At 31.8% G+C, this 11,105-nt stretch overlaps 1 protein-coding gene across 1 annotated transcript in view; it reads right to left on the bottom strand.

The window, feature by feature from the left end:
- Positions 1-10,836, bottom strand: part of LOC107627259 (probable methyltransferase PMT3) — a 12,748-nt gene extending 1,912 nt beyond the window's left edge. The window contains exons 1-5 of the mRNA XM_021115832.1: positions 10,642-10,836; positions 8,981-9,454; positions 1,999-2,166; positions 1,459-1,638; positions 456-1,050 (exon numbers count right to left, since the gene is read on the bottom strand). Of these exons, the coding sequence (XP_020971491.1) occupies positions 456-1,050; positions 1,459-1,638; positions 1,999-2,166; positions 8,981-9,253 (1,216 nt within the window). The 5' untranslated portion in view covers positions 9,254-9,454; positions 10,642-10,836. The remainder of the gene's footprint in view (positions 1-455; positions 1,051-1,458; positions 1,639-1,998; positions 2,167-8,980; positions 9,455-10,641) is intronic.

The following is an 11,105-nucleotide window of genomic DNA, read 5'->3' as shown; positions in this document are numbered from 1 at the left end:
TAATTTTAAATCTGCAATTACATTCTTGCTGTTTAAAAAATATTAAACTTAGTAGAATATGTTGAGACATATTGGTTAATGGTAAAAGATGAATAAAATCTTTTTCTTAACGTTTACGGTTAAAAAAGATCTAATTACAAATTTAAAACTAATACAAAAATCCAATTGAAAACTTTTAAAATACCAAAATGTAATCTTAAATTTAAAAAAATTATAGCGACTAACAAAATAATTTAACCTATTTTCTATAATTAGCATATAGTAAGTATAAAACTAATTACTTTAGCTAAGAATATATTAACTGATATGCTTGCGAAAAACATTATAAAAATTAAATCCAATTTATTTTACTTGTTATTCTTTAATAAGAAAAAAATTATTATCTTTATTAATATGCATTTAATTTGATATATATGTGATACTTAAACTCTAAGTTGCAAGAAAAATGTACTTACGTTCAGAGTAAGGTGTTATGCAAGCTTCCATATTAACACCCCAAACTGCATTTGGGTCATCATCTGACTGGCACAAAGGAGGATGGGTATCCGGTTCCCTTTCCATATAACAATCATTCGTCAAAGGTTTTTGCCAAATGACAGTTTGGTCCTTCTTTGCAGCAACCTTCCAACACATACGTCCTACAAGGGCACTCATTTCCCTCCATATCCTCAAGTCCTCTTCATCTTGAGCATATGCTTCTGGAGAAGAGTATGCAAAATAGCCTCCTGGCCTAAGCAACCGATCCAGCTCAAGAAGTAGTATTCCGTCTCTTTGGAGCCAATCGATTCGACAGCGTGAACAATGCGCCAGTTCGAAAGATCTGCTTGGGTAAGGGAGCCTCTTTGTTCCCAAGACAGCAAGATAGGCAGGTATTCCTCTTTCTAAGGCGAATTGAATTTGATTTTGATGTACGTCGTTGGGTGCCAATGACATTGCAATGATGTTAGATCCTAGAAGATACCCGCCAAAACTTGCAACACCACAACCAACATCAAGAATTGTGCGTAGATTTCCATCGTTATTGAGATTGTCATTTGAAAAGTTGAGCATCTGCAAATAAGAGCAATTGGTTTTTAGAATGGATATAGAAAATCATATTTAGAACCAAAATAATTTGGAAATTATTTGCAGTGAATTGAGTTACAAATCAAATAAAATTGTTTGGTATAGAGAAAAATAGTATTTTTATTATTTAGATGTCCAAAATCAATTCAATTACATTAAAATTTGTTAGAAATATAACTATTCATGTGTTTCTTTCTATCAGTTTAAACTTTTGGAATATTAGAGCTTTTATGACATAATGTATCTAGAATTCAATTTTTGTTAGACCACAAAAGAAAAAATTTGAGTATAAGGCTAATAAAAAAAGAAAGAAAACCTGTTTAAAAAAACATAATGCACATTTAATCTCACTTTGTTGTGTATAAATAATAGTAAAGACAATAGAAACCTTACATTTGCCATATGTGCAATGTACTTATCAGCTCCATGATGAAAATGAGTTCCTCCTCCCGGAAACACTATCTTTTGACCTTTTACAATCATCCAATTCTGGTCAGATTTCTCATGTGCAAGGTGAGTATGTGGTATATTTACTTTCCAAACCTCATCTCTACTCTGTGGCCACTTAATTGGAACCTATGACATCAAAGACTACAAAAATGTTTAATTTCAATGTATAGCAAGTAATATGCTAATACAAGTGTAAATAGACAAAAATACTCATAAAAGAATTTTGAATGGACAAAAACACACACATCAAAGTTCATAAATATCAAAATAGTATACTTAACATATTGATTTTGATAGACAAAAGTACATCCCAAATTTTACAAATTTATTAATGACATGATATTTTTGTCCATAAAAAATAATCTTTCAAATGTATTTTAATATTTATGATTTTGTGTGTATTTTAGCCCATTCCAAACTCTTTCATATATAATTTTGTTCATTTATTTTAGAAATAATATCTTATCTAAACTTAACTTATCTTACCTTGTATCCACGTGGAGGTGGAATCAAACAATTAAATCGCCTTTCTTGGGGAGGACAATGTCTCTCATAGTGTTCCATCAAAGAAAGGTCCAATTTCAATCTCATTTGATATATAAAATTTCTATCCAAGCAGGGAATCAACTCTGAATGACGATCATCGCAAACCTTCAAAAATAAAAGCATTGCAAATTTATTAGTGACATTGATTATATTCTAAAGTTTCGCTCATTTGGACAATATGCATAATTAAATAATAATGGCTCTCATGCACGAACACACATACATATATATAGTTAACCTTTTATAGGCTGGATGGTGAATCTATTTTATAGGGTGGACGGTTAATTAAAATAATATAGTACAATAATACAAAAATGTTAGTTGAATTAATTTTTTTAGTAACCATTTTCAACTAAGTTCAGTTATTCTCATGTTTTGTTAGTAGAGTTTATGTTATTTGTTTTTCATTGCCTTGTTTCTCCCTTAATGTTTTTCTATCTTCCTCTTTTGTGTGAATGAATTTTGTTTATTGGAATAGTTTTAGACTAGTGAATTATTGAGCCAACTTAGATAGACTCATCGACCGGATGACTAAAACAAAATTTGTTCATATAGCACTAACTAATTTTGCTTAAGTGGTATATATATAATTTGACGTTAGTTAGATAATTAAAATTTTTATCCTTACTTATGTTGCAGATTGCTTGAAAAATGCTAAATACCACCTTAAATACTTTAGAAGCAGAAAAAGATATTATTATCAAGATAAGAAAAAAATACAAAATACAAGTAAAAATAGAAAATAAATCAAAAGTGCAATTTTATAAGGAATTTAGGCAAATTCGTTAAAAAATATACCTGTAGAAAAAAATGTAACAAGAATGTACAAGGGATAAAGAAGAATAAAATATTTTGGTGAATGGGGTGTTGAGGCTTTAAAATTATGCTTCATTGCTAAGTGAAGCAATTGAGGCATAGAGCACCACATTAGGATCATACTATTAAAATTCAAGAGAGGACATAGAAGTGAAAATATATATATTGAAGTTTAATGTTAACTTGCTCTTATGTGTATCATCTAGCTAGTTATATATAAAAATACTACACCACTATTATAACCCCAATAATTATTATCTAACCATTACCAACTCTAATAAGGGTAATGCTAGGGAGACAAAAAATACAGCCAGAACTTGCCTTATTTAGCATTCATTAATTGTCGCAATAATTAATAAATGCTAAAATAAGTCAAATTATGGTTGTTTTTGGCTAATTTTCTTTGGCTACCAAACATTTTCACTCTAATAAATAGTGAGTCATCATAAATGAATTTATTTCTAGAAGAGTGAATAATAATGTGTATAGAATGTAAGACAACATCTTCATATTATTATTGGATCATCTTGTGGGCTGATTGAAAACTTTATTTTTCTATTTTGGGTTGAAATAGTAAATGAATTTAATATGCGCCGCAAGCTATAGGATGAAAAATATCCAAAATACTAAGCTTGGAAAGGTTGAGATGAAAGGATGAGGAGATAGTGGTTTTGTGAAAATGTCAGCCAGTTATCCTGAAGAATAAACAGGGAGAAGTTTCATCACTTCAACCTCCAAATGTTTTATCCTTTCATGAAAAATGGGATTGGTTGCAATGTGAAGAGCACTCTGATTGTCACACTAAAAAACTGGAGGTTTCTTGAGTGCAAGGTGAAGAAATTGTAGCATGTTAATTAACTTTTAAAACTCACAAGTTGTGCTGGAAAGAGCACGATACTCAGCTTTGGTAGATGAACGAGCAACATTATTCTGTTTCTTAGTCTTCTAAGAAACCAAAGACCTCCCTAAGAAGAAACATAACTGGTCAAGGAGTGACGGGTGTCAGGGCATCCTGTCCATTCAAAATTGCTAAAGCCCAAAAGTTGAATGGTGGAATCTCTTGGAAAGAAAAGACCATTTTCTAGACTGGCTTTCAAATAGCGCAATACACAAGTGACAGCCTAAAAATGTGCTTGAGTAAGAGAAGCCATGAATTGACTTATTTGCTATATAGCATACATAATATCTGACCATGTGGTGGTAAGATAAATGAGGCGACCAACAAAGTGTCTATAAAAAAAGAATCATCAAGCAGGGGACTATTATCTTGGTGTAACCGTGTGGCACTATCATAGGAATAGAGGTAGGTTTAGCTCCCAAATAACCAGAATCTTCTAACAGATCAACACAATATTTCTGTTGAGATAAAGAAATCCCTTGGATAGATTAAGCAACCTCAATGCCTAAGAAATATTTTAAAAAGTCCAAATCTTTGATTTTAAAATGTTGATATAAAATAGATTTAATTGTAGCCATTTTAAATACAGAATTTTCAATTAAAACAATATCATCAACATAAACTAAGAGAATAGATATATATGTCAACACCACAAATCTTAATAAACAAGCTATAATCAGAGATAGGCTGGTGGTATCCATAAGAAAGTAAGTTTGGATAACTTCTCATACCACATACGACTTGATTGACGCAAATTATATAACAATTTCAATAATTTGCCGCGCTTATTTGGGCAATTGGATGCAATACCAGGAGGGAGGACCATATAAACATCCTCTGATAAGTCCCCATGTAAAAAAATATTATTCATGTCAAGCCTATGGAATGGCCAATTCTTTATAGATGCCAAAGCCAGAAGTAATCTAATAGTTGTAGGCTTCACTACTGGAGAGAATGTTTCCAAGATATCAATCCCTTCAATTTGTGTAAATCCTTTTGGCACAAGACGGGCTTTGTACCTCTTAATAATACCATCAGGTCAACGCGGTATATCCATTGGCAGCCGATTGGCTCGATCCCAACAGGACAATCAATAACAGATCAGGTTTTGTTCAACTCAAGAGCACCAAGCTCGTTCTTCATAGCATTTCGAGCATTTTGAAAAGACCTTGGCTCAATTTTAGAATGTGACAAAGTAAATTTTTTGTAAGAGGGAGAAAGAGAAAACAGAGACATAATAGAGGATAAGGAATATCGACACACTAAAGATGAAGAATTTGCGTAAGTGAGAGAGGAGCCACAGATGTAACCGAAAAAATGTGAGGGTGGTCGTCGGTCTCGATGACTATGGCGAAGGGGTATGGGAATTATTGTGAGTGATGGGTGAAAAGACAAAGGTGATAAAGGGGAAGGTAGTGTGGTGGGAGAGGTAGTACTATATGGTGCTATTGAAGGCATGGTGTTCGAAGTGGTAGGTTGAAAGGATAAAGGTTGAAAGGATAAAGATTGAAAGGGACTAAAGGTTGCAGATGGTGAAGAAGGGCGCATTCTTGATGCCGAAAGAGGCACAAAAGTATCGTGGAGTGTGGAAAGGGGGTTTGGGTCAATAAGAAGTGGGTGAGGCACAATAGGTAGGCTGATGGATTATAGATTGTTTGAGTTATTGTTGTATGGGATATTAGTGGTTATATGTTAGGCTGGATGGAACAAGAGTGGAAACTATTTCGACTAATGACATTATCATTTTATGAAGGACAACTTTTTTAAAAATTTCAATCCTTTTTATCATCTAAAGTATAAATAATATACCCTTTATAACTATTTTTAAAACCAATAAAAATGGCCTCTTTAGTCCTTGGATCAAAATAATTTTGATCTATTTGTTATGAGAGTGGAAACATAATATAAAAATCCAAAAATTTTAATGTCATGATAATTTGGTGAATGTTAAAATAAAATTTCAAAAAGTGTTTTAAAATTTATGATGGAAGAAGGGATCTTATTAGTTAAATAGACCGCATGATTAATGGCATAGCACAAAAAAAAAGCAGGTAATTTTGATTAAAATATGAGGGCACGAGCCACATTTAAAATATGTCTATAAAGTACGGACACTTTGTTGAGTTGTCGTGTCCGCGTATCGGACACATTTCAGACACGACACTCTCTGACACTCGTCTAACACGCGTGTCTGCTGTGTCTTAATAAAAAATAAAAAATCTTTTTCGGACACGCTTGTACACATCTAAATATTATGACGTGTCAGCGTGTCCAGTCTTATTCTTAACATATATTCTTAAAAAAAATTTAGATACAATATATATTATTTATTAAAACAAAAAATATTTTACATACTTGATATAATTCAAATAAGATATTAAAAAGATTAAAAGATTAATTTATATTTTAATATTAAAATATCATTATAAATATCATTACGGTTTATCTAAAAAAGACTTTATATTTTATATGTATGCGTGTCCCCGTGTCTTATAAGATTTTAAAATTCACGCGTCGGCGTGTCCCGTGTCGTGTCGTGTCCCGTGTCCGTGTCAGTATCCGTGCATCATAGAAATATGTTGATGTTTACATTCCATCCGTCCATTTTGTTGAGGAATTTCTACACAACTTTGTTGATGGATAATTCCTTTAAAACCATAAAAATCATTTAGAAAAAATTCAGAACCATTGTCAAAACGAATACATTTGACTTTGGAATTAAATTTCGTTTCAACTAATGCAATAAAATTTTTGTCATGATTTTAAACTTCTCCTTTTGATTTTAAAAGAATTACCTATGTAAAACGACTAAAATCATAAAAAATAGTTAGAAAATATATATGATTGTGACTGGAATTTTGACGAAAAGAACCCCATATATCAAGCAAGTTGTAATAAATCAAAGGCATGATTAGATTTGTTTAAACTTTGTGAAAAAGAAAATTTCTTTTACTTAAAAAGATGACAAATATCACAAATTTGATCACAATTGTGGAAATAAAGGAAAATTGTCTATGTAAAAGATTAAGTCCTTCTTTAGAAAGATATCCTAAACAAAAATACCATAAATTTAAAGTCTTAAAGGTGTGATGGGAGTGGCTTGTATGGTGTCGAGGGAGTGTGTAGTGGATGCATTATTGGTGGTGAAGGACTTGTTAAGGATATATAATCCTTCTCTCAAATTACCCAAACCAATCATCCTCAAATTATTGTTTTGTAATTTGCATGATGAACATGAAAAAGTGAGTTCACATTTTAACATGGAAGTTATTTTCGAAATAGAAATAATATTAAAATTAAAATTTATAATCGAACATCATGAAGAATTAATAAAGTTAAAAATTTCACAATTCCTTTATGTGAAGTAATAACTTGTGAACCATTTGGCATATGAACAAGTATGGGATTGATTTTAGAATAAGAATAAAACCAAGATAAATTTAAGATAATGTGATTTATGACACCTGAATTAATGATTCAAGTATCAAGAAAAATATGTTGATTTGAAAAATTATTTAGAATAGAAAAAGTGTATGAAGAGCAAAAATAAGGAATACCCAAATTTGGGCTTTGAGATAATCCAACACTGCTCTTGCATTCTGAAATTGAAGCTTCGGCTCTCTTAAAAAATTTATGAAGGAATGATTTTAGGCTGGAGAGAGGCACATAACCTGATCTTCAACTGAGTGTTGCTGCTGGGTTGCCCTATATATATCTCCTAAAATTAGGATATTCTATGAAGGTAGTGGCACTAAAACTGGATTAGGAGGCAAAAGAGTGGCTACGACGTTCATAGAGGAGGAGAAGGGACTATTGAAGCACGGCTTCCCTGGGAAACGTGGGTGACCTAATGGGTACCCATGTTTGTTGTAGCAAACATCCACCGTGTGGCCATTCCGGCCACGATAGGAACATTGTTTGGAGGGAGAGGTAGCGCTGTCGCAACCTGCACCAGAGAAAAATGATGAATGACCACCGCTGTGGCCAGATGGAGGATAGCGTAAATCAATAGCAGCAGCCATTACACGCCGTTCATCCAAGATTCTAGATAGAGCTTGCAGTTGGCGTTCATGTTGAATAACTAATGCAAACACGCGAGTCACTAACAGTAGAGGATCCAGAAGGAGAACATGTGATCGAACAACAGAGAATCTTTCATCAAGACCTTTGAAAAATCGAATAATAAAGTCTTGGGATCGATGCTTTTTGCTGGGTAAGCCCATATTGAAAGCGGCTGTGAACTGGCAAACTCTTCCTAGAGTGTTCTCAATGAAGTGTAAAAGTCTGTAACTGAGAAATTTTGTTGTTTGAGTGCATACACCTCTTCTTGTAACTTTGCAATTCTAAGCAAATCACTACTGTGAAAAAAGTGTTCTTTGAGATCAGTCCAAACAGCAGAGGTTATGTTGAAATAGATAATGCTTTGCATAATTAAAGGTGATAGTAAATTAAAGAGTCAGGATAGAACCAGAATGTTGCAGCATTTCCAGATTAGATAAAGAGGTTCATCTGGTAAAGAAGGAGGGATGGTACCAGTAAAGAATCCGTGTTTATTTTTAGAGACAATGACCATAGAAAAAGATTGACACCAAGAATGGTAATTATTTCCTGTAAGGATTACTAAAACAGAAGTGGAATTTTCACTGTGATAAATATAGGATTGGTAGGGTCGGTCTTGTACTAAGTCAAGAGACTGATCCTCCATGATAGAGAGAGAAGATGAAAAAGAAGATGACTGACGATAGCAATCTTCACCATAGATATTAGTAAAGCTCAAAGGACTTTTGATACCATATTAAAATTTAAGAGATGAGATAGAAGTGAAAATATATATAATTATATATTTAAGTTTAATGTTAGCTTGTTTTTTTTGTGTATCATCTAGCTAGTTATATATAGAAATACTACACCACTATTATAATTATTATCTAATCACTACTAACCTAATTTTTAACCATTAACAATTCTAATAAATAGTGAGTCATCATAAATGAATTTGTTTCTAGAAGAGTGAATAACATTCTGTGTATAGAATGTAAGACAGTATCTTCACATTATTGTTGGATTATCTTGTGTGGGCTGATTGAAAACCTTATTACTTCTATTTTGGGCTAGTAGATGGATTTAATACACACCACCAATAAGATTAGTGAAGAAAACAGAGAAAGTGATGATGGAATCTTAGAATGCATAAAAGAAATTTACCGGGAAGCTTTTCGGGATAATATCATCGTCCCCATCCTGTGCAAAACTTGATGAAGATACGTCTTGCTTGCTATCAGTGTCATCTGCACCCAAATATGATGCTCCAAGTCTTTTCAATGATCTGCTACCATAATCAAGTGCAGATGAACCACTATTCCGGGAACCAAAGATGGATCCACTGTATACATATAGAAAACCCAGAAAGAATGCCACAGCACAAACTGAAGCAACTAAGCGCTTCTTTTGTGATTCCTCAGATCTACCCCTCGACATATTTATCACTTTAAAATTAAATTATGCTTTTCACAGTCGTTACTGTTGTAAACTGAATATGATGATCACAGCATAGATTTTACTTCACTTGATATGTGGTACCAAGTTCATCATCGTCCAAAGTAGCATTGTTTGATCATTCTCTAGTGTTTCAAAATAAATAAACGCAATCCAAGTTCTTCAAAGTTGCAAAGATGACACCTGCATATATATATATTAAAAAAAAGTGTCAACAAATGGAATATAGAAATTTCTTAGAGCTAAAAAGAATAAAAATCAATTTAGATCCATAGATATATGGAACGCAATATATTCCAGAATGGAAATTAGTACGTGACGTGCCATAAGTAAAATATTTTATGTGAAAAACATATATATATAACGTTTTGATATGTACATAAATTGACATGCAGTACACTATTTAATTAATCCAGATTGAAACATAAAAATCATTTAATTATTTTTTATTGTGTCAAAATTTGATGAGACGTAAGTAGGGCAATGCATATTGAGAGTAAAACTAACAGTGATAAAGATTGACTTTCTTTTTAACTTAACCTCGCTTTTGTGTCTATAAATACCTCCCTATTCAATGTTATTAGGCATGCATGTATGAATTATCAAACTAAATAAAGAGGTATTTATAGAAAAAAAAAAAATGTTAAGCGAAGTCAAACTTTATCATTGCTAGTTCTACTCTTAATAATGCATATATATTACTAAATTAGAAAGATAACTAAAAGGCATAATGTGCTCCAGCTAAATCAGCCTAGAAATTCAAACAAGGTAGAACAATAAAAAAATAAATAAAAAGACAAAGGACAATTAATTACCAAAACACTAGAGATCCATGATTTCATAGTTTTCATAATCTTTTGTCTAGTTCAAGTGCACTTCTAACATGTGAAAAAGAATGTAAATCAAGCTATTTTAATTTAGTCAAATTCTATGTACCACATGTCCTATCAAACAATAAAAAAGAAATATAAGATAAAAAATTATTATTTTTCATTTGAAAAAATAAGTGCTGTAAAGCACACAACAGGCTTTGCACTAACTAATAACCATGAAGCTATACAAAAAAAATTAACAACAAATAAGTGAAACTGATGCATCAAGAGAGACTACGTGAAAGATAAAAAGGTAGCTATTTGATACGTATTGATATAAAATTGAAAACTTTTGCCTAAAAAATTGAATATTATTAAATCATATAATAATTAATATGAGTTTAAATATATATGTTCCACAGAATTAAATGGGACTCCCAAATCTGGAATAGTTTAAGACAACAATGTCAACCATCAAAACATGACTCGCGAACAATTCAATCACAAACTATGGAATAATCGAAACAACAATTAAAAAAAGGAACGAAAAAAACTTACTGTGTTGATATATCAGCGTATAAGTGGTGTGAGATACGAAGCAAGATTTGAGTACAGGGGTTCACAAAAATAAAACTTAAAAAACCTACAAGAAATGAAGATAAAAGATGATGAGAGAGAGAGAGAGAGAGAGAGATTGATCGTTATGAGATCTCAGTAATTGGTTTTGACATCCTATTTTTGGAAGTGACACACAGACTAAGTCACTAGTTAATGTGTTGTCGTGTCATTACCACACTTTTCCTTGTTGAGTTCGTTAATATAAGGCAATTATTTTCTCCTTTTAACAAATATACTTTTTTTCCACATAAAAAAAAAGTCATACTTTTTATCTCCTACTGCCTAAATAATATGGTTTTTTTTTAGTTTGAAGAAAAAATTTAATTAAAATAAATAAAGGGTATCATCTCAAATTTGGATATGTGCAAGTCAACTGTCTAAAATTTCTTAAACATGTCATCTAT

Source organism: Arachis ipaensis, chromosome B02 (genome assembly GCF_000816755.2).
Source record: "Arachis ipaensis cultivar K30076 chromosome B02, Araip1.1, whole genome shotgun sequence".
Lineage (NCBI taxonomy): Eukaryota > Viridiplantae > Streptophyta > Magnoliopsida > Fabales > Fabaceae > Arachis > Arachis ipaensis.
This window is presented reverse-complemented; position numbering and strand designations above follow the sequence as displayed.